This window comes from Nannobrachium achirus (assembly GCF_963921795.1).
Source record: "Nannobrachium achirus genome assembly, chromosome: 22".
NCBI classification, from domain to species: domain Eukaryota; kingdom Metazoa; phylum Chordata; class Actinopteri; order Myctophiformes; family Myctophidae; genus Nannobrachium; species Nannobrachium achirus.
This window is the reverse complement of record NC_137829.1, coordinates 51085551-51110528: the sequence shown is the minus strand read 5'-3', so window position 1 is coordinate 51110528 and position 24978 is coordinate 51085551. Positions and strand designations below refer to the sequence as shown.

The window sequence follows — 24978 nt, the reverse complement described above, 5'->3', positions numbered from 1 at the left end:
TGCGTGTGTGGGTGTGTGCTTTTGACCACTGTAAACATTAATCTGTAAACATTCACTCTGTCTCTTCCTCTCGGTCATAATGTTCTGTCTGTCTGTCTGTCTGTCTGTCTGTCTGTCTGTCTGTCTGTCTGTATGTTTGTCTGTCCATCTGTCTCTCATGCCTATGTGTACACATACAGTACAGTGTATCGCTTGAGGAATCGCTCAATAGAGTTCAATTGGACAGGTGGCGCCATCTTGGGAGGGTTTTGCTTTTACCGTACTTTCAACGGGGTGACGTCACGTTCCCTTTCTAGATAGAAAGCGACTTTTACTTAGTCGACTCGACTAAGTAAAAAGTTGAGTTGAAATCAACTTAATTGTTTGATGACGTCATCAATTTGATGTGATGGTGTGAACGGGGGACAAACCCTGAAACTCTGTGCTTAACTCCATTGAAAAAACACAGTTGGAAAAGGAGAGAATCATTTTTTCCTTGACAATAAGCAATCCTACTGCTTGAATGCTGTGCACACGCACACATGGAGCAAAACTAATGATGAGAACAATACGTTTTTAGTTTTTTTTTTTTTTCGACTTTCGACTTTCGACTTTTCCTGGTGGTAGTCGACTTGTGTAATGAAGTCGACTGAGTCGACTTGACGACTTTTTGGTTAATGCCCTAGTGTGTGTGTGTGTGTGTGTGTGTGTGTGTAAATGGTAAATGGTGCATTTATATAGCACTTTTATCCAAAGCGCTTTATACAGAGATTGTGCATTACATTCACCCATTCACGCACACATTCATACACCGGTGGCGGAGGAAACCATGCAAGGCACCGACCTGCTCACCGGGAGCAACTAGGGGTTCAGAGTCTTGCCCAAGGACCCTTCGACATTAACTCAGGGGGAGCCCGGATTCGAACTGGGAACCCCCGCTGTGTGTGTGTGTGTGTGTGTGTGTGTGTGTGTGTGTGTGTGTGTGTGTGTGTGTGTGTGTGTGTGCGTGTGTGCGTGTGTGCGTGTGGCCCGTCCCCTCACCAGTGGAGACCTCCTCCTTGTGCTGGGTGGAGGTGTGCAGGGTCAGGCGTATCCGGCTGCTGCTGATCTGCAGCTCCAGTCTCCGGGGCTCCGGGGCCAGCCGGGCGGAGAGCAGCAGGCCGTCTGGGTTCCACGTACGGAACTGGAAGCGCACAGAGAAGCCCTGAGCCGCCGCCGCCGCGCCGCCAGACACGGCCGTCGCTGCTGTCGTCGTCGTCGTCGCCGGGAGCGACAGGAAGCTGCTGCTGGAGCTCAGGAAGGTGGAGGTCACCAGCTGGGGGTCCGAGCACGAGAAGGTCACGTTGCCCTGGGAGACCAGAGAGAGAGAGAGAGAGAGAGAGAGAGAGAGAGAGAGAGAGAGAGAGAGAGAGAGAGAGAGAGAGAGAGAGAGAGGGCACAAGGATGCTTACTTATTCATAATGTTGTTCACCAACATTATGAATAAATAACACAGCAGCCTCATGGTGACTTTGTCGTCCCCACTGCAACTTACTTCACAGAACTAACAGTCGCTGGACCGTTAACCCCTTCAACCCCCGTACGGTTGAGCGGAGTCCCTCAGGGCTCTATACTGGTGTCTTTTCTGTTTTCTGTTTGTGGTAGTGCGGTGTGATTTGTGCGGCGTTTACTGGGGGTGGGCATAATATGTGTCCCAATCCCCCTGGGAGCTAGTCATCTCGGCAAGTACAGCTTTAGACAGGGACTGAAAAAACTTTTTTTTTTTTTAATAAAACGTGATAAAGCCACTAAAGCATTTCATAAATTTCAGGCTACATTTTACTTAAACGCCAGAGCTTAACTCTGCATGTAAATAAGACTTTTTTAAATTAATGTGAAGAGAAACCGAACATTTTGTGTTGGTCCTCCCAGCATTAGCCTAGCATGCTAACTAACGGTTAGCATCTTTGTAGCTTACCCACTCTTTGTTGCCAAAATACGAAATATCAGGGCTCCATTACTTAGCGATGCTACTTACAGTATTATTCTGTTTATTTCAGTGCCACGTATGTTCCTAACAAACAATTATTAACCACTTTATGATTTTATAATGATTATTAGCATTCATTCTTCTTCGTGGTATTTTTCACGATCCCGAGGGTCGCTTCCGGCGATCCTCTTCTTCGCTGGTTGAAAAGTTGAGTGCCGGTCTGAGAACGGAAGCTTTTTCCCAATAATAAATAAATACACAACAAAATACATGCTAACTCGGTATCATAACTGTGTGTCTATTGTCATAAGCATCCACAGCACAGTTGCACATAATGTATAACATTCAATGCCATATATTATTTAAAGCATAGCTGTGTAATTTGAATAGCAAATGTGTTAGTTTCGAGGCAATTCACAGTTATTGGGACACAATAGAAGTCAAGTATTGATTTGAATAGGCCAATGTGTTGGTTTCGAAACAATTCACACAGTTGTTTGTGAATTAAAGACATTGAAAGACAGACGGATAGAACACAGTACTATGCAGTAGATATAGTCATTATTACTTATTGTTTTATGTTATATAATCATTATATAGGATGCGAACAAAATTAAGTTTTACTCTTATGCACACCTGTACCAAAGATGTTACAATAAAGTACAACCATGAACCTTCTTTGTGCTTGTCTTTGAAGACAGTCAAGACACATTAACCCAGTTACTGTGACTATTACTTATCCAAGATGATTTTTTTAGAGTATTCTAAACTCACATAACCATCAGCTACAAAATCGTCGTGTTGTCATTTTAAATGATGTACAGATTATAGAATAAATACACAACATATGCTAACTCTGTAGCATATATGTATGTCTTATTATCATACCACAGATGCAGATACTGTATACAACACACCATGACATCCGAGTACATTATGTATGCCTGGCTAACGATAGCTTCAGGCTACATTGCTAACTCGGTAGCATCATGTTTATTGTCTCTGTGGAGTGGTCCAGGCGTACAGTTCTTCTGTGGCGGTCGTGCATCTTATCCAAATTCGACCCAGATGTCCAGATTACACCAGTCAATATACATACTGTATCTATAAACTGACTATAGCGCCCATTATGTCTCACTGGCGAGTGTGTTGTGGTTGTGATCATACAACAACATAGGCCACAACATAGGCTACATGCTAGCTCGGTAGCATAGCTGTATCGTGTCTATTGTCTCTGAGAAATGGGTCCCGGTGCACTGCTCTTCTGCTGCGGTCGTGCATCTAATCCAAATTCGATCCAGATGTCCAGATTACACTGTCAATATAAATGTACTGTACATTTATATTGACGGTCTAGTCTAGCGCCCATTGCTACGTCTGGCGACTGTTTTGTGATTTCAGTTCGACGTGTGCATATTTTGACTAGCTTTGCCTCACTTGTGATGTCAGGGATCGATTGGCTTGGTACGCTGATAGATACTAGTCCAGTATCGTAACAATTCAGTTATACAGTGTGAATTATTACATCGAAACTGGAACAGCAGCGCCATTCACACTGAAGGCTATTGAATGACTGACTGTATCGTGCATTCACTGTCTGCATGCATGCTCGTTTATTGATAATAACAGTGGTGGAAAAAGTACTCAATACTTTACTCAAGTAAAAGTAGCAATACTGAAATATAGAAATACTCTGTTACAAGTGAAAGTCTGGAATTCAAAATGTAAACGTGTAAAAGTGTTTTCAAATAAACGTAGTGGAGTAAATGTACAATATTTGGATCCAAGATGTATTGTGGAGTAGAAGTAAAACACTCCATTATAACTTCCAAACTATGGCATCCTCTGTCAGCAGGAAATCACTAAAACATAATTTCAACAATAAAGTCCTCATTTGTCTTATAATGGAAATCAGTAATCAATTTAAGTAATAAAATTGTTGTATTACTTAATGGCAATGTAAATGTTTGTTAATAAAGCTTCTTTGATTTGTAACCATATTGCTCTCTACTCCCCATGTGGCGGAGTCAGGTTATTACAAGTCATTATTGAACCAGCGATTTTCGCTCACTACTTCCCCATGTGGCAGAGTCGGGTCATTGCATGTTACATTTTCAACTAAAAAGATGAATTTCTCAAATCTAGTATTTCTGCATGGCATAACTCTATAAGCCATATCTTCAAAACTGTTGGGTCAATCTTCACAACCAATATATCATTTTGTAGCTATGATTCCCAGCTTTCAAATGAAATGAAAAAATGAAAATGGAAAAAATTGCAATGACTGGCTCCCAGGGGGATTGGGACACATATATATATATCATATATTATCGTTATGGCAATACATCGCGATAGTTTATTTGCCAATACTGTATCGATACTTCAGTCCGTAGTATCGCAATACTTTGAGGAAAATAAAATATCTTCCCATGCATAGGAACCAATGGTAGAAGTCCGGTCCTGACACTCCGCAGCCTCTAGATGTCACTGTACTATAGTAGTTACTTCCCCTGCCCACGGTTAAGTGAGTGAGGTCTCTCGAGAAAATGGCTGCGAACGACAAAAACAACAACATTAGAGCAGCGCCTTCCGCTATTAAAGCTGATCGCAATAGTATCGCAATAGTATCGTATCGCAAAGATTCGCGATATATTGTGATACTATTGCATCGTGACCCAAGTATCGTGATACGTATTGATTCTTGCCAATATCCACCGCTAGCGTTTACACAACGCCGCTTCCACAAGAAATCCGCAAAATGAAATGTCAGACGTGCCTTCCGTTCAAACGACCAACGGCAAGATAGGAAATCGGAACTTCTGAGTGAAAATCTGTGAAACGATCCTCCTTGCGTTTCCATCTAAACGGGCGAGTTACAGGGAAAGCGCAAAATGTGTGATGTCATGACTGACGCTGCACAGCCGACAGCAGTGGAGCACAGTGGAGCCTGTACGCTGCTAGCCTCGCGTAGCCAGGCTTACTCATCTGCGAAGAGAAAAGCCTGGTGACAATAGAAGGCAGAAAACGTTCAAGGAGGTGGGGCTGAATTGACCGGAAGCTGTCTTTTTTCACAGTGCGGCGTTCCTGCAAACGTATTCCCTGCACGAAAAACTCTGGTCTACGTCTCCTGCCCCGTCGGTTGCGCTTGCAATAAACAATAGACAAACAAAAACATTGATTCAAGCAATGTTGCACATAATTTAAGAGCGAGTTAAGAGCTACAATCTATTTTAGTTTTTTCGTAAACAGACCCGCACCGCATGAAGTAACGTCCGTTAAACGCAGACTTCCGCTAGAAATCTTGGAACCTACCGGAAGGCATATTGTCTACAGGGTGGTACGCTGCCATGGTGATTATGTAAACAAATGCTGTGACAGGAAGTAGAGCGGACATGATGTCACACACTGCCAGATAGTGTGTCACTGCCACCTAGTGACATGGAGTGCACACTACCTTGTTTCAGTCCCTGCTGCGTCTTTGTATGAACACTGGAAAAAAAGTGTCCACGCAACGGCGAGGTCCCGTGACCTCGCCGTTCTCTGAACAGACCGCTGTCGTCTAAACATGCCCTTAGGCTCTTCTTTTGGTGGAGATGGGGGAGCAGTGCCAGGTTTTGTGGCAGGCAATGTTCCCAGAACGGCTGGGCTGACTTTATTTTTCATTTAGAGTATTTATGTTATGTTGAACCCAGTGTCTGTGTGGAGCTAATACAGGAGTTAACTCATCCAGTGTCTGTGTGGAGCTAATACAGGAGTTAACCTGCATCCAGTGTCTGTTCTTCCATGTAGCTGAGAGGAATCCACGTAGCAACAGACAGGGCTACACTGTTATTGTGGGGAAAGTGGGGGGAATCGCTTGTTGATCGTCTATTTTCAGCTAAAGCTTTCTCCACAATACGGATGCTCGGGATGACAGGGTTTAACAACGCAGCTCTGCAGGAGGCTAGCTGTCTATAGCAGGGGTTCCCAAACCTTTTTGTCTCAGGGCAACCCATGAATATTTTTTTTAATCCGAGGCACCCCTACATTATAATTTTAACTCCCAGCACCTTGCGTGTGTGTGTGCGTGCGTGCGTGTCCAGAGCTATCGGCATATTTCTTATGATCACTGCCAAAGAATTCAAGTACCACCCTCGTTGGCATCTTCACATGCTGTATTTCTTCATACTTTTTGAAATGTTTTACTTAAATTTTATAATGAAATTCAATAGGGCTCTGATCACACTGAAACCTTGCCCAAATTAGGAGTCTTTACTGTACATCATAGACATGTCATTGTTGTCGGGCAGAAACCTTATCATTATGTTAACGAAGTCTGATTTCGACATTGAAGTCATATCCTTCCCAAGTGGAGATCCACATGATTAGAATGTTTGTGAGCAATTCTTTTATGTTTTAAGTCCTGAAAATATGGAGAATGTCAAGCATGTTTAACAGCATGAATTATGATGTTTTCTTACAATTCACGAGCGCCACTCTCTCAAAATACTCAAGCACCATTTTAGCAAGAAGCAGAAACAGGACAAGAAAAGGAAAGAAAAGAACAAAACTTCCCGAGACAAATCTCCGATATCATTGTGTTGCACCCAATCAATACACGGTCCTGCGGGCCGTTTGGCTCAGGAATGAATAAAACCCCAAACACAACAGTTTTATTCCAAGTGGCAGCAGGGGTTGTGTTAGGTGCGTGCACCCGAAAAACCTGCCGCGTCAATCGAGGTCAGAATCCTATCGGTCCTTGGATGCCTGCGAGGCAGTGGCGAGCAATCATGGCGCTTTTCTTCTCAATGTGATGCCCTCCCAAACACCTGGGGAAGAATCCCACATTGAAATTCCATTACAGATTCCATCATGGCAGTCAGCGCTCAAAATTGGCCGGCCTCTCTTTCTCTCTCTCTCTCTCTCTCTCTCTCTTTCTCTCTCTCTCTCTCTCTCTCTCTCTCTCTCTCTCTCTCTCTCTCTCTCTTTCTCGTGCTTTCTCTTGTAAGTTTAAGGCCCTTTAACATGGCAATCAGTGCAGTGGAAGGAGCAAGGGCGTCTGAAATGAAATGTGCCTCTTTGGCCCTCTCTCCTCTCTCACTCTCTCTCTCTCTCCTCTCACTCTCTCTCTCTCTCTCTCTCTCTCTCCTCTCTCTCTCCTCTCTCTCTTCTCACTCTCCCATCTTGCTTTGTGCGAGAGGGAGGGCAGAGGGGGAAGAGTGTCTGAATGATAGCTCGTGCCCCGGGCTAAATCCATTCATAGATTTAGAACTTAATGACACAGTGTGGTCTGGATCAGACGGAACGAAATGATGAAGCAGAAATAGATTTGTTCCTTCCCCCCCCCCAGTCCAAGGTATACTGGAAGGCAATTTCTGCCCTCGAATCCCTTAAATCCAGGTGACTTGTTTCAAATCTAAAATGTGATTACATGAGATCTGCTCACACTGTTGGAAGCATGCGGGATCCCCGCTGCAAGCGAGGGCGATTAAAAACGTGCTCATTTCAACAACAACAGATTTCCCTCCTTGCTGAGTATTACGGTACATAAAGAGCTCTATAACTGGCCTCTAGTGAGACGTCGACACCTAATGACTTGACGAGTGCTGTACAGTGGTTTAATGAAGTATGCATTCTCACCACGCTGTATATCTGTGTGTACATTTTATCTTTGGAGCGGTGCTAACCGCTCCCATAAGTGACTGTGTCTATGTCCATGATTGTGTTCTTCTAAGGGTTTTCCCATGATGGTGTCAAAAACTGATGGTGTAAGTTTTCCAAGTGTATCAAATACCAAATACTGATGTCGTATGTCCCTATCCTGTGACGTCAAATGGGTCTATCAGCAGCAGCAGCAGCAGCACTGCTCACTTCACACTGGTTTTACATTTTACCGAACCACACATAATAACTAGAAATACTGTTCCTACGAAACAGTGTGGGCTCGCATGGAACACATGTATGGGCATAAAGATCTACCCAAAGGGCACTCCAACAGGCCAGTTTTTGAGCGGTGGTAAACCGCTCCATAGAGTGGCTGTGCATGTGTCTGTAGCCTTTTTCCTCAGCGTTTTGCCATAGCAAAACGTGTGTGTGTAGCATAGCCTGTACATCCTAGACTCAAATCCTAGTCTGAAGAGAGAAGACGTTATGCAAGCACGACCACCGCTCACTTCACATTGGGTGTGATTTTTTAGGAGAATAACCCAAAAAGATTTGGGAGAACATATACTGGCCTGGGAGAACATATGCTTTCAGCGAGCCCACGTGTTGTTGTTATTTATATCGGTTCGCACTTGTTGGTGGTGATGTCACCAAGACTGCTGCTCCTCATTGGCTAAGGGCCCTTCTTTTGTACTGTCTGTATATCTTTTTTAGGAGAATAAACTTGACCTACTGTATAAATATTTGGTATAACATACTGGTCTCGCCTTTCAGCGAGCCCACAATAATAATGCAAATAGCAGATCTACAAGCTCACAAGGGGTCACATCGCGACACGTTTTGAGCTTGTAGATCAGCTATTTTCACTTTATTTGAAATAGGGTCAAAGCGGTTAATTCATAACTTACTGAAGGAACTTAGCATACTAGAACCTTGAAATGTAGTGGAATAAAAAAAGTACAATATTGTGTCTTTGAAATGTAGTGGAGTGAAAGTCATAAGTACCCAAGAAATACACATACTCAAGTAAAGAACAGATACAAAACATAAATAAAAAATCACACCCAATGTGAAGTGAGCGGTGGTCGTGCTTGCATAACGTCTTCAGACTAGGATTTGAGTCTAGGATGTACAGGCTATGCTACACACATAGGCGATTCTAGCCTCTTCTATCAGGGGGTGCAAGACAGACCGAGTACTTCTACTACCTCATGCACGCGCGCGCGTGTGGGAAAAAATGCGTTTTTTAGCGGTTTTGTCCTGTTGTTTTAATGGGTTTCTGCGGTTTATTTTTTACCCAAATGTAACACAATATAAACAAAAAAAAGTGCAAAACAGGTGCTTCTTTTTCTAGACACCATGAGCAAATTTATTTACTTTAGCAATCAAGCAATCATCCTTATTACACAATGAACTGCAGCCTCCGGTTTTTGGCACTTGCATACTGATCAATTATTTGCTGCAGTTTAATTTTGTGTTCTTTCTCAATCTGTAAAATGCCTATATGGTGTTAATCTCACAGACCCCCCATAGTGCCTGCCAAGTCTGCCAATTTAACAACAGAAATACTTGCCCCTCCTCTCTTTTTTCGCACATTTTACAAACCACGATCACTGTTTTATTTAATAAGTATAAAATAAAGTTACATTACAAAAAAAAAGTAAAAAAAAAAAAAATGGCCGCCTGGTGGCCAGGGGGTGCAAGTGCACCCAAGGACACCCCTTAAAATCGCCTATGGCTACACACACACGTTTTGCTATGGCAAAACGCTGAGGGAAAAGGCTACAGACATACGACATATGTGACTAGGTCTGGTACTTTGTTCCTTATGTCTGCATTGGTCATTTTTCTTTTTTGTACAGATTATCCAAGTACAGAATCTAAGCTTTCATATGATGTATCATTTGTTGGAATTGGAGCATATTTGAAGAGGTTATGGACATCACTAGACAAACATGATGCTACGCACACATATTTTGCTATGGCAAAACGCTGAGGAAAAAGACTACAGACACACGCACAGCCACTTATAGGAACGGTTTGCACCGCTCCAAAATAAATGCTGATAAGTACATGTAGTCAAGTACATGTACTGTGTTACTGTCCTCCACTGGTTAGTGGGAAGTCGCATACAGTAGACTTTACATAAGTTAATATATACAGTAAAGGTCCTCACCACGCTGTAGATCTGTGGCTTGCGTCTCTTGGCCAGGTCTATGATGTTGATGCCGTTGTAGTAGAGGTTCTCCATGCAGCCGTGGAAGTTCTTCCTGAGGAAGGTGCCGGGCTTGCCAGGCAGAGGAATGCCCCCGAAGCTCAGCTTTGAAGAGAAGAACAACAAAAATAAGAGCTTGTATGACCACACTTTTACTACATTAGAGCCACTGGAACAGCTTGTAGACTCATCTTGTTTTGTTCTTTTTGCAAGCATTGCCACCTTTTACATTACATACATACAACTAGGGCTGTCACAATTATTACATAATCGTCTAATCGTGATTATTTGACATTATCGCAATTATCCTTCATAATCGTCATAATCGTTTCCATGTTGAAAAATGTTCAGATATTTTTTAAAACATTTGTAAAAAATAGTGGAAATAGCAGATCTACAAGCTCACAACGCGTCGCGATGCGACGCGTTGTGAGCTTGTAGATCGGCTATTTCCACTATCAATGTTCTTTTTAAGTGTGCCTGCTATGCAATAGCAGAACACTTATTGTAATCCGCCATACTTAAGTCGGTCGGTAAGTCAGTCATGTTCTTGCAAATTTCTGCTCGTAATAACTGCCGCACAATTTACGCCACCCCCGCAATATATACATCAAAACGTGCGGCTCGGCCGGGAATGGTGTGCTATTACTTTTCTTTCCGATCCGCGTTACCATTGCGACGTAATTCGCAAAAAACGACGCCAAAAAAACCCCATTCACTTAGAATGGGGGAAATTTCGGCACGTAATAACTGCCGCACGATTTACGCCACCCCCCGCAATATACACATCAAAATGTGCGGCTCGGCCGGGAATGGTGTGCTATTACTTTTCTTTCCGATCCGCGATACGATTGCGATGTAATTCGCAAAAAACGACGCCCAAAAACCCCATTGACTTAGAATGGGGGACTCCGAAAAAAAAACAGAAACTTTGGCGCCACATAACTCTGCCATACTTTTGCCTAGCAACGTGATTTAAACTTTAAAATGCACACATAACTTTGGTCTTTTTCCGGCCAATAGGGATGAGCTGTAATTGATTAAGCCCCGCCCCCTCTGTAACAGGAAGTGTCCTTCGCCAAACAGGAAGTGCCTCTATAACTCATGAACCGTTTGTCGTACAGACTCACGGCTGGTGTCATAATTTTTTTTTTCTAATTTTTTTTTTCTCAAAATTTTTTTTCTCACATTTTTTTTTCTCAATTTTTTTTTTCTCAAATTTTTTTTTCTCAAATTTTTTTTTTCTCTAACATTTTTTTTTCTCAAAATTATTTTTTTTTCTCAACTTTTTTTTTCTCAAATTTTTTTTTTCTCAAATTTTTTTTTCTCAAAAAATTTTTTTTGCTCAAATTTTTTTTTTTCTCAAAAAACGTTTTTTTTTCTCAAAAAACGTTTTTTTCCTCACAAAACAATTTTTTCTCAAAAAAACTGTCGTTAAAGTGCGACCCGTGATAACGGCCAAAAATGCGCCAAAACGCCACTAATTAGTCGAAATGGCTGTGGTTGGTGTCATATGAAGAACCATAATGTTAAAGCTTATGCAAAAAATGCTAATGTTAAAAAATGTAACGCTAATGCTAACACCAACCGCTACACAAGGTTGCACAGACTTAACGAGCTGCAGGCACACTTAAAATTTCTTGGAAATTTTCTTTTCTAGTTTAAGTATAAAGTTGTCAAATATGTCAGTAATTTCTTTGTATATTTAGGTTATGTGTCATATCTACCATCTGCAACTTCAAATCCTACAAGCCAAATAGAAATGTAATTGTCAACGACAGAAACACAATTAAATCGTTAATCGCCAATTATTTGAGTGACAATTAATCGTCATGTAAAATGTCGTATCGTGACAGCCCTACATACAACATACTGTACTTTCAACCCAGTCAGTCCTTCAAATGTAAGCCATTCAATGTGACTCTGAACAAACAGCTTCACTCCAGTGAACCAAATCTCAGAGTCTACAGCTGGATACCATGGGAGCTTGGGGCAGTGAATAGTACATTCTGACCAATGCTGTATATCACTGCGGCCGATATATCAGCCATTATTTGCCTTTTTTTTATGACATTTTATGACATTGTTGGCAATTATGCAGCCAATGTGTCCCGACCTGTAGACAATCTACAATCTCACAACGCGTCACAATACAACACTTTCTTGAGCTTGTAGATCGTTTATTTTATAGGGCTTACATTCTGTTGGAGAGTATTTGAGATGTTCTTGTTTGCTTGTTCATTATCCTATCCTATATTAAAATTGCAGGAGGTTGAGTCGACCGTGGGCATCACAAACAGGACATCATTATGTGTTGCTCCGATCCACAACTAAACTTGGCACAGAAATTGTTCAGGGGATTGCCATCAGAATAGTCACACCAGTGACAGCTATTTCAGGACCATGGACAGCAGCTACGGTAACGGACAGAAGCTACAGTTACTTCAGGACCACGGACAGCAGCTACGGTAACGGACAGAAGCTACAGTTACTTCAGGACCACGGACAGCAGCTGCACCAACAGCCTGTGGACCTGCTTTTATCTAGCCTGGGTGCCAGCCATAGACTGTAGAAACATATTAGGCCAGTCAATCTAAGCTAAAAAGGGGCCTGACCCAAAAGAAATTGCAATAGTAATCATTCAGGGTTTTTTAAGATCCTTAGGGTCATCCAAAACACATGTTAAAAATCTTCCAAAATATTCTTAGTGGATCAAGGTAAATTCAGGGGATTCAAGTCTGGGTCCCTTCACTTACTATACAGGAAAAAAATACCCCCCAAAAAATCTTCTTTAAGTAGCATGTGAGGGGTCTAACTAGAGGGTTTTCATAATTCTGAATCCATTGCAAGCATTTATTTTGCATGAAAAACATTCCTCGGGCCAAAAACTGACCCACAACACGATGGTATAGTGATGGTTTAGTGATGAGTCATCACTTTTCACACTTTGTGGGGTCCATTTTTTGCCAGAGGAATGTTTTTCGTGCAAAACAAATGCTAGCAATGGATTCAGAATCATGTAAACCCCCTAGATAGACCCCTCACATGCTACTTAAAGAAGATTTTTTGGGGAGTCTTTTTTTCCTATATAGTAAGTGAAGGGACCCAAACTTGAACCAACTGAATTTACCTTGATCCACTAAGAATATTTTGGAAGATTTTGAACATGTTTTTTGGATGAACCTAAGGAGCATAAACATCCTTGAACCATTACTATTGCAATTTCTTTTGGGTCAAACCTCAGATTGACTGGACTATATGGACGATGCGAAGCCATTGGTTTCTATGCAGCGCAAATGGCCCTTTTCACACCCCTTGGAATGGGCATCATAGAATTGTAAAGGCATCACAGATGCTATTGGCTGCCAACGGTCACGTGCAACCGCAGGGATACATGGGAGAATGTGGTCGGAGCCTCCTGAAATACAGCAAACGAAGAAGAACACAGCCGGCTGGTATCAGTTTAGTTGGCCACCCCCCGCAACTTTATCCTTTATTTTAAAATAAATTGGACCACATTTCGACAAAACGAATATGATGGTGATTGAAAGGCAATTTTTAACTAGCGATAGGAACCATACAGTATTCATGAACATGTTAATTAAGGTTAGAAAACGAAAGGGGAAAATGAATGGGATCCAATGGAGCACAATTCTTTTTGCGATCGGCCGGGGGGGGGGGGGGGGGGGGGGGGAAACAGCGCAACTAGCGGCCAATCATAGGAAGTTTTACTTCCGTATTGGAGTTGTTTTAAATCGGCAGAACTATGCCCCTGGTACCAGCCCTACTCATCCACGCCCCCTGGTGGTGCACGCAGTGTGTGAGTTAGTTGCGACCGTCAGGTCGCAGTTACTACCGAAACCTCCACCGGCTGTCAGTCTGTCTGTCAGTCTGTCAGTCAGTATGTCCGTCATGTCACACTTTTCCCCTACTCATATCTCCGCCACCGTCGCTTATCTCCCGATTAGGGAGTCTTACTGGTGGGCAATGCCAGGCTAGCTTCTATCATCCCATGGTGTGTAACCCACCTCATAGTCCACATCCAGGGAGTCTCCCTCTCCCTTGGTGCGGAAGTGCTGCGTGTGAGAGTCCACCGTGAGGTTGACCTGCTTGTTGAAGCGCTCCACCAGGACAGAGTGCCAGTGCTGGTCGTCCAGAAGACTGCCCAGTGTGACGGCCACGCGGCCACTGCTGAACCTCAGCCTGGTGTCATCTGGAAGACAACAACAACAAACTGTAACCACTATGACCGACTGATCTTTGTGTGAAATCCTTACATTAGATAGATAGATAGATAGATAGATAGATAGATAGGTAGATAGATAGGTAGATAGGTAGATAGGTAGATAGGTAGGTAGATAGATATATAGATAGATAGATAGATAGATAGATAGATAGATAGATAGATAGATAGATAGATAGATAGATAGATAGATAGATACCGGTAGATAGATAGATACCGGTAGATAGATACCGGTAGATAGATAGATAGATAGATAGATAGATAGATAGATAGATAGATAGATAGATAGATAGATAGACAGACAGTATAAGCCCTATATGGGTTTCTTTTCTCGCCTGCACTTATTTTCATGCTATTTTCATTTAAAAATAATAATAATAATCACAGATACCGGTAGATAGATAGATAGATAGATTGATTGATTGATTGTGAGAATGATACAGAGAGGAAGAGACAGAGAGAGTTATGTTTCCAGGGGTGATTGGAAAACACACACACACACACACACACACACACACACACACACACACACACACACACACACACACACACACACACACACACACACACACACACACACACACACACTCAAACACTCGCCCACACGCACAGACGCGCGCGCACGCACGCACGCACGCACGCACGCACGCACGCACGCACGCACGCACGCACGCACGCACGCACGCACACACACACACACACACACACACTCAAACACTCGCCCACACGCACAGACGCGCGCACACACACACGCACGCACGCACGCACGCACGCACACACGCACGCACGCACGCACGCACGCACACACACACACACACACACACACACACTCAAACACTCGCCCACACGCACAGACGCGCGCACACACACACGCACGCACGCACGCACGCACGCACGCACACACGCACGCACGCACGCACGCACGCACGCACGCACGCACACACACACACACACACACACACACACTCAAACACTCGCCCACACGCACGCACCCACCCACACACACACACACACACACACACACACACACACACACACACACACACACACACACACACACACACACACACACACACACAGAGCTACTGTAAATCGTGCAGGACCTCTCCCATGACGCCGGTCGCTTCAAATGGGCCCATCAATCCATCCTGTAACCCCCAGAGAGCATTTAAGTGTGACCCCCCCGGGCCCCCCGGCCCCCTCACCCATACACTGTAGACACATACTGTATGAAAGGAGCCGTGACCTCATCCACTGGTTTCTACAGAACACATTTTGAAGCCGCTATTTCAGCTCATTCAATTCCAATTTCCGGTCCCAAAACAAAAGCAACCGTAAACGGATGCTATTGGCTGGGGAGAGCAGCGAGGGGTTGAGTCTTCACACGGGAAGCATTTCCCTATTTAATCATCAATTAACCCATTTAGGCCCAGAATTATTGAATGCTTTAACCAGTGAAAAATAGCAGATATACAAGATATCACAGCGCGGCACCGAGTGCCGCGCTGCGAGCTTGTAGATCTGCTAATTAATTCATGTAATTGATTTACAATTCATTTAATTTAATTGTATATCTGCTATTTTTTAATATTTAAAGCATAAAATATTGCGTCATAATGTGTTCAGGCCTCACCCAGGTTGAGGTAGAGAGCCAGCTTGGCGCGGTGCAGCTCCAGGGTGATGTAATCGCCCCTCTGCCCCTCCCCGTGCAGCAGCACCCCCTCGGCCTGGCGGCTCTTGAAGCGCAGGGAGATCACGTCCTTCACCGTGGACATGGACTTCTGGTTGAACCGGTACAGCAGAGAGCTCCTGCCGTCAAAGTCCGCCACGTCCGACTCTGAAGAAGAAGAACACGGAGGAAATGCGCAGATTAAATATTAAACCACTTTTAAACCCTTATTTTTTTCTATGTTATTGTGGGTAAAGCTTTTCAAATAATTTATCAACGAGCTCACAACGCTGTCGCAGCGCGACAATAAGGACGCTGGGGTTTAAGATTGTACACCATGCATTTAAAAATAATTTTTATAACACTGTTTGTGTCCCAAAAAAACGCTTTTCAAAAGGTTTGAGGCTAAATTACCACTCCTGAATACAGAGCCCCTGTCATTTCTGCCTGGGCTTTCAGAGCATTTTCATCTGCAGTACCACCTTGTCCTGAGTAGTTTTGGCCCCACACTCCTCCCCACCTCCTGCCCACCCCTCCCCAACCCTCTCCCAGCTCCTCCTGCCTCCTTCTCAGGCCTGCCCACCCCTCCCCAACCCCCACTCAGCACAACAGTAGCAGTAGGTCCCGATTGTGTGTCACAATCAGACCTAAAATCAGACAGCCCGTTCTGAGACCTGCTTACATAGATCTGCCCATAAACTGAGAAAGACACAATGGTCAGAAATAGGACTTTGTGAGGATAGAACGTGCTGGTGGGACACCAAATAAATACATACAACATTGAAAAATGATAATTCATGGTGTAGTCCCTTTAAGTGGATCAATAAAAAAAATCTCATGTGGTGTTTTGGTATTATTGCTGTACAACCTCCTGCTGTTCTAGACAAGTTGAAGACATCACAGATTTAGCTTTTGCTTTTATGGAATATCCGACCATTAGCGGTTTTATGCATGGAAGATGCTTCTTAACATGTACTTCTACCAAGTGGAACTCTTTGATCTTAAAGTAATATACCGGTAGCGTGCGTGTCACAAACTGAAAATGGCCGTTCATACCAGGGGCATAGTTCCGCCGATTTAAAACGAATCCAATACGGAACTAAAACTTCCTATGTTTGGCCGCTAGTTGCGCTGTTTTCCCCCCCACAAGGTACCAAAAAGAATTTGTCTACATTGGACCCCATTCGTTTTCCCCTTTGATTTTCTAACCTTAATATACGTTGTCATAAATACTTTATGGTTCCTGTCGCTAGTGAAAAACTCCCTTTCAATCACCATGATATGCGTTTTGAGCAAATATGGTGCCATTTATGTTAAAGTTGATGATAAATTTGCGGGGGGAGGGGTCAACTAAGCTGATACCAGCCGGCTGTGTTCTTCTTCGTGTGCTGTATTTCGGGAGGCTCCGACCACATTCTCCCATGTATCCCTGCGGTTCCACGTGACCGTTGGCAGCCAATAGCATTCCTTATGATTCCTGGGGTACCTTTCAAACAATGATGGACAATGACACCCATACAAGGGACAAAAAAAACTAATTTTCGCTGCATAGAAAGCAATGGCGTCGCACCGTCCATATTTTTCTACAGTCTATGGTTCACACAAGGTCACAACAGACAAACAGATAGGCACAGACGCACACACAGACAGAGGTTCTTATAGGCTCTTACGGTGCCATGCTGTAGTGAAGAGCTGCTCTGGCAGAGTAGATTGTAGTTGTTAGTTAACTGTTAAGTTCCGTGCTAGCTGTTTAAATGAGTCTTTTAGGGAGATTATTCCTCCATTATGCTCATTGCAAGTTGCGAGTGAAAATGAAAACAAAACGGCCATTATCTCTGAATGCTCTCTCTGCTGCATCAGCGTTGTGTCCCAGGAAGACCTGTCACAATCATTACATAATCGTCCGATCGCAATTGTTTGAGATAATAGCAATTGTTTTTCAAAGTCGTAACAATTTTTTTCATGTGGAAAAATGTTCATAAATGTTCAGACTTTTTTCTCAAAACAATTGTGGAAATAGCAGCTCGGCAAGCTCACGATGCATCACAATGCGACATACTGTAAGCTTGTATATCACCTATTTCCACTGTTTGTATGTATTAAATATATAAAATGTATTTAAAGGTATAAAGTCATTAACTCTTTTACTGCCACAGAATTGAACAAAAAGCTCCATCCACTGCCAGCTAAATTGAGAATTGTCGCTCATCTTTGAAGGCCTACTGGAGAAATTTGGTTTCGACTATAAAGACAACAATTATATGGCAACGTAGAATAGAATGTCTACTTTGCAACAGAAAAAGATTTCGAGCTTTTATCTTGTTCTGTTCATTAGCTAGAAGCTGCAGAATGTGGCCTAAAAACAGCTCTTTGAGAACATAAAGCTGAGAAAAATGCATTTTTGTGAAGAATACATTTTCAGGCAGAAATCTCTCTTTAGCCTTTTATTGTTGGCTTCAGTAACATCACACCTATGATCAGTGGTTGTTTACAAACAAATTCAAAAAAATAAAAACAAGAAAAAGTGTCTTTTTACACACTTTTAGTGTGTAAGAGAAGTAAGAGCAGTAGTAAGAGCAGTGCAGAACATTGACACAGTGACATGAGCTTCAGCCTGAATCCTGCTTCAGCTTTCAGGGTTCTCTTTATCTCACTGTGACACTACATGTCTACAGAGTGTATATGTGTGTGTGCGTGCGTGCGTGCGTGCGTGCGTGCGTGCGTGCGTGTGTGTCATTCAGCCTGCACAGGGCCTGGGGCTCCATTCTGTTTCACTCCAGCCAGGCTCCTCCGGAAGGGCTCCACCGGGTCTGCTGAACTCGTACACGAGCCCATGGTCGATCTGTAAATTATACAAATACATAATTACTATAAAATACATGAAAAATAGTACACCTTCAAGCTCACAACGCGTCACAGCAGAATGCGTGACGCCCTCTCTCTCACACACACACACACACACACACACACACACACACACACATCCTTGTGTGACTCGTACACGAGCCCATGGTCGATCTGTAAATTATACAAATACATAATTACTATAAAATACATGAAAAATAGTACACCTTCAAGCTCACAACGCGTCACAGCAGAATGCGTGGAGGTTGGGGGCCTACTATTTTCATCAAAAGGCCGTTTTAGAAATGTCAACCCCTGCCTCTCTAACATTCTATGCACTTCCTGCTTACCACACAAATATATATATATATATATATATATATATATATATATATATATATATAGTAATTATGTAAAAACAGCATTCATGGTCTGGAGAGGGCACTTTTTACAGATGGATAAAAGGGCAGGGGCTCAAGCCCCCTTTGATGTCTATGTGAGCATGTGCATGGTGCTAAGTCTGATTTACAGAAAAAAGTTTGTTTTTTCTTTACCTATCCTTGTCCTTGGACGACCACGATGTGGAAATGAAGAAGTAGGCTCATCATCATCGTCGACTCATCATCTAAAATCATAGCCAGGAAAATATCAAATAGTTTATATCTAAACAAATCAATTTACAATTTTGACATTTAGCAAATGACTTACAATAAGTTCATATATAACATAAAATGCAGTTATAGTAAATAGTTACCATGCATTTACTGTCACAGTGAAATTCCCTTTATACCCTGTATACCTATATAAAATGTCACAATGCAACATAGCTCTGTTTACACAAAGCTGTACTCCCTCCAACTATGTTCCCCATTTTCAACAGTTTTTATTTGTAACACTTGCTTTGGCAATGTAAACGTATGTTTTCTCATGCCAATAAAGCTCCTTTGAATTGAACTGAAAAGCTACATCATCAGCTACTGATGATGATGATGATGATGACGATAAAAAGAAACCTCTCCCTCTCTCTCACACACACACGCATCGTACGCACGCACACACAAACTAAGCCAATAAATCCTAAATTCCCATCAAATAATCTTAGTAGGCTGTGCAGTGCACGTACACTACACGCGGTACGTGCACGCGCGTGATAGGAACTCCACGTGTGTCCTGAGTAGCGACAAAAACAAACAAAGCACGTGGATCCTAACTGCTTGGATCAAGTTACTGATCCGGTCCGGATACGGAAACATTTCTTGCATGTATGTGTACGTGTAAATAGCCGGATGCAGTAGGCGGGCTCTAGACCGGATCCCAATGTCGGAGTGGCAACACGTCGCAATGGAAAACCGTTACCCACTGACCATCCCCCCATCCCAGGCTTCCAGTTCCACACGGATGCTCTGTTATCACACAGTATACAACTATATACAGTATACAACTATACAATACATACATGCACTGGATTGGAAGTCTTACTTTGGACAGTAGAATCGTGGCCTCTGTTCTCCGAGGGGTCTCTACGCGGAAGCCATTCTTCATTGGCCAAATCGCCCAGTTTGTCCGTCTTTTCGCGGCGGTACATGGGTCTCTGCTGCTGCGGCGATGTGAGCCCCCGGGCGGGGGGATCCATCCTACACGGGGGTCGAGCTCCGTCGGGATCGGTTTCCACAATATCACGAGGCTCTTGATCCATTTTTGGACCCCGGTTCTTCGCGACTGGCACCATCTTAGTCTGGGATCGCTTCCAATTTCGGGCTTTTGATCCGGTCGGGAGCGGATGACGTCCTACGTTCTTCAATCTTTTTATCTTCAATAACAATGGCTACAGTGATCTTTTTCTCTTCTTCATCATCATTATCATCATCATCATCGTCATCATCACGACCACCACCACCATGGGCGCTGGTCCTGGGTCACCAACACGGGTAGGTTGTGTAATCCTAATTCTAACAAAGTTTATTTCTATCGGTCAGGGGGGGTTGGGTCGCACTTCGGCGGAATGATACCAGCAAGTTGAGGCTGAGTTGGCCTAATACATCTCAATATTCTAGTACTGCTAAATACTACTACCTACTACAATTACTATACTACTAATACTATAAAACAACTGATTTCCGACAAAATGATCGCTTTTACCAACGTTTCTCTCTCTCTTTCTCTACTAACAGCCCGATGCATAAAACAATATAGTCCCTCAATGCTGCTAGCAGCTAGCAGTGGCGTCAGTTCAGAACAAGCTAAGGTATGGCAACATGACTGGTGTCTGGTGAAGACACCAGTCATGTTGCCATACCTTAGCAACAGGCACGATGAAAAGTACATTTTTATTATTTCCCCCTGTCAAGGTATGGCAGCTGCATACCCCTGCCATACCCAATTGACGCCCCTGGCAGCTAGTCGCTCTGGGCAGGCGGAGCCAGGACAGTCTGTTTACTTTTTTTTTTATGAAAGGTTTCCGGCTGTCCTCAAAATGACACAGACGACCAATTATGCATTCAAAAGTTGCGCAAGGACGACTTTTATCATAATCCATAAAAAACATCAAACGAACGAACGGGCGTATTGGCACAGACGTCCCTGGAGGATTGGGGCGAACAGGAACGTTCAAAGCAGTATAAGAGTTAAACATGTCAGCAAACATTTGTGTCAAAATTAATAGTCGACACAAGTGTCTATTAAACGCCTTACATACTGCGTATATAAATCTATACATGTACAATCTCCCCCAACATTACAGGTCTATTTTCGACATTACATTTTCTCTCTCTCTCTCTCTCTCTCTCTCTCTCTCTCAGTCACTCTCTGTCATGATGAACATGAATAAATTAACAAATAATGAGATATGAAAGGCAATTAACTGCTGGTAGATGTAACAGATTCATTACAATGCACTTACTTGTCATTTATATGAGTCAATTTCATTTACGGTATTGTGGCTTCGGGGCTCAACGACTCACACAGTTAAAAATCCTCTGCGTTGATTTGTCCATTTGTAACTCAGAGACTGTACAGTGTACACTCTCTGAGTTGACAACACAAATTGACAACAACACAGATACAAACACACTTGATTAAAGCAAAAATGTAATCTAAACAGATGCGTGTGGCCAAGTCCTATTATGCGATTTGTGAAACAGTGGGAAAGGAGCCTCCCCCACACTAAAGCGCCTTTTCCTAAACAAATACACAATATGTAAACTTATGATGTTTTTTTCCATGCCTTGGTTGTCCCACACAAGCCGCCACAGTCTGATAAATCATGTTTTAGGGTGAGCATTCGGCACAACTGCCAACTGTATTCCTGCCAACTGTATTCAATGTAGTTATTATTTATTCAACTGTGGCAACCGCACAAGGGACAAAAAGCGTCATTTTCGCAGCATAGAAACCAATGGCTTAACACTCTGGCTTTTACAGTCTATGCTGCTCCCAACATTAAATCACCAAATCACTCGAACAACATGACTAAAACATCATACTACGTATTACTACGCTACGTACTGCCAACCAGGTGAAGGAATCTGATGTTTAGGCTTTAACCTTTGCTTTTATGAAATATTCGGGACCATTAGGGCTTTATGGAAGCTCTCGGTGCGTCACAGACACATTGAGAGCTTGTAGAGAGGCTGTTTTCCCTGTGCAACATGCTTACACAGAATACACGCCAGCTTCTATGGATTCCAAATGACAGACATCAGTCGTGGCGACTGACAACGTTAATCCATGAACAGAGTCGTACTGCAGCTGTACTGTATGCATAAGTGTATGTTTATGGTAAGGTTAATGCTAATGCCGCGGAACTGGTCCGGGGGGAAACCGCCATGACGGGAAACAGAGAGAATCCCCAACACGCACACAGGTATTTTGCCTATACCGTATATCGTCGTTGTCGGGTGGAAACCTTGTATGTCCAAAACCGTTTGTTTTGTATTTATCGTTTTTAAAATGATTTAAACTAGTGAAAACAGACGATCTACAAGCACACAACGCCTCGCACGGCAAGGCGTTGTGTGCTTGTAGATCGGCTGTTTTCACTACTTTGGTGCGACGGCCTTGTACGATGAAGCAGGTCTTTTTACTTTGCGAAAGAACGTACATATTTGAAACCTGGAGATACGAGGTATCCGCCCGACAACGACGATATGTATGTGCTCACTGGGCTGTACGGTCTCTTGGCGTTCGTACAAAATTGATTCCCCGTGTCCTGTACAGTACGTGGTTGAGAGTCCAGACCAGTTATTAGTTTTTATTTTTGTTCTCCCCCCCCCCCCCCCCCAGCTTCACCTATATATAATTCTGCTCCAGAGACACTCATGCATAGATTCATGAATTTATGGATTGCCGGTCTGTAATGTGATACTGTGCCAGCTGAATGGCAATGCTTTTCTGTCTGTGTCTCCGCGTGCGTCCATCTCTCTTTCCTTCTCTTTCTCTCTCTCTCATCTCTCACTTTCCCCCGTTCCCCTCTTTGCTATCTGTCTTTGTTTCTCTCTCTCTCTCTCTCTTACTCTCTCTCTCTCTCTCTCTCTCCGTCTGCCTCTTGAACTTTATTCCTCCCTCCCTCGTTTTGTCTCGCTCGCTCGCCTGCCGCTCGCGAAGATTCATCGTTCGAACGTCCCTAATCATCAAGGATTAATCAAAAGCGTTTGAGAAACGACGTCTCCCTTTGAAATCGTGCGACTCCCCTCCTATTTTTCCATGTTCTTTTTCCCACACATTCTCATATCAAGGTTTCCGACAATATGCTGTTCATCGGGCCCCTGCACATTAACCCATTTAGAACGGGTACACAATTTGTGTATCATTATTTTATGCTTTAACTATTGAAAAATAGCAGATATACAAGCTCACAGCGCGGCACCGAGTGCCGCGCTGCGAGCTTGTAGATCTGCTATTTTTAAAAAATCTTGAAAATTAGAATTTTGACCCGATTCTATAAGTGTCTTTTGAATCCTTCTAAGATTTTTTGAAAAACCTACGTTTCTATGTCAGCATTCTGGCCAGCCATCGTCAAAGAAAAGGTCCTTTTCACTTAACTGGAGCTCAGTTAGTCTGTTCTTGAGAGACTACTATGTCAGTGGCTCTCAAACCTTTTCATGTGAAGGACCCCCAAAATGATATTTATTTCGCCACGGACCCTCATCTCAAAATATTTAGTTCCAGGGACCCCCCAGAAGCAAAATTTGAGTTACAAACGCTCGCTTTAAAAATACATACATTCAAAGAATAGTACACATTTTCACGACTTTTTCAAAAATAGCAGATCTACAAGCTCGCATCGCGGCACTCGGTGCCGCGCTGTGAGCTTGTATATCTGCTATTTTTCACTGGTTAAACCATTCAATAATCCTATGCCTGAATGGGTTAACGGCGTTCGCCCGCTCATCCCCGCATGCATAATACAGGAGTCTCACGCGGTGAAATCGGTCGGCGGTTATGAAAGTGCTCGCTCAGGGATAATTAGAACCGTCTTTGTCAATGCGGTAATTCACTGGCTCATCCAGTAAGGTAATTCACTGGCTCATCCAGTAAGGTAATAATTCACTGGCTCATCCAGTAAGGTAATAATTCACTGGCTCATCCAGTAAGGTAATAATTCACTGGCTCATCCAGTAAGGTAATAATTCACTGGCTCATCCAGTAAAGTAATTCACTGGCTCATCCAGTAAGGTAATAATTCACTGGCTCATCCAGTAAGGTAATAATTCACTGGCTCATCCAGTAAGGTAATAATTCACTGGATCATCCAGTAAGGTAATAATTCACTGGCTCATCCAGTAAGGTAATCACTGGCTCATCCAGTAAGGTAATAATTCACTGGCTCATCCAGTAAGGTAATAATTCACTGGCTCATCCAGTAAGGTAATTCACTGGCTCATCCAGTAAGGTAATTCACTGGCTCATCCAGTAAGGTAATAATTCACTGGCTCATCCAGTAAGGTAATAATTCACTGGCTCATCCAGTAAGGTAATAATTCACTGGCTCATCCAGTAAGGTAATAATTCACTGGCTCATCCAGTAAGGTAATAATTCACTGGCTCATCCAGTAAGGTAATCACTGGCTCATCCAGTAAGGTAATAATTCACTGGCTCATCCAGTAGGGTAATAATTCACTGGCTCATCCAGTAGGGTAATTCACTGGCTCATCCAGTAAGGTAATTCACTGGCTCATCCAGTAAGGTAATTCACTGGCTCATCCAGTAAGGTAATTCACTGGCTCATCCAGTAAGCGACCTAGCCCTCGCTGCCTTGGCGACTGTGTGGCGGGTCCCTGGTGACTTCATTCCCGTATGTTTCGTCACCTCTGTGTGTCCAAAAGATAACCTGTCATCTAATGTATATGTAGTTAGTATTTAATCAAAAGTACTTGCTAACTAACACCCATAGACACACTTATAGTTATAGTCACTT

General features: G+C 43.1%; 1 protein-coding gene across 1 annotated transcript in view; it reads right to left on the bottom strand.

Moving 5' to 3' along the window:
- The window catches only part of LOC308307677 (contactin-associated protein-like 5), a gene marked incomplete at both ends in the record, with an annotated part of 201373 nt that overhangs the window by 94070 nt on the left and 82325 nt on the right, over positions 1–24978 (bottom strand). The window contains 4 exons of the mRNA XM_080752943.1: positions 1021–1327; positions 9768–9911; positions 13835–14019; positions 15683–15886. Of these exons, the coding sequence (XP_080609069.1) occupies positions 1021–1327; positions 9768–9911; positions 13835–14019; positions 15683–15886 (840 nt within the window). The remainder of the gene's footprint in view (positions 1–1020; positions 1328–9767; positions 9912–13834; positions 14020–15682; positions 15887–24978) is intronic.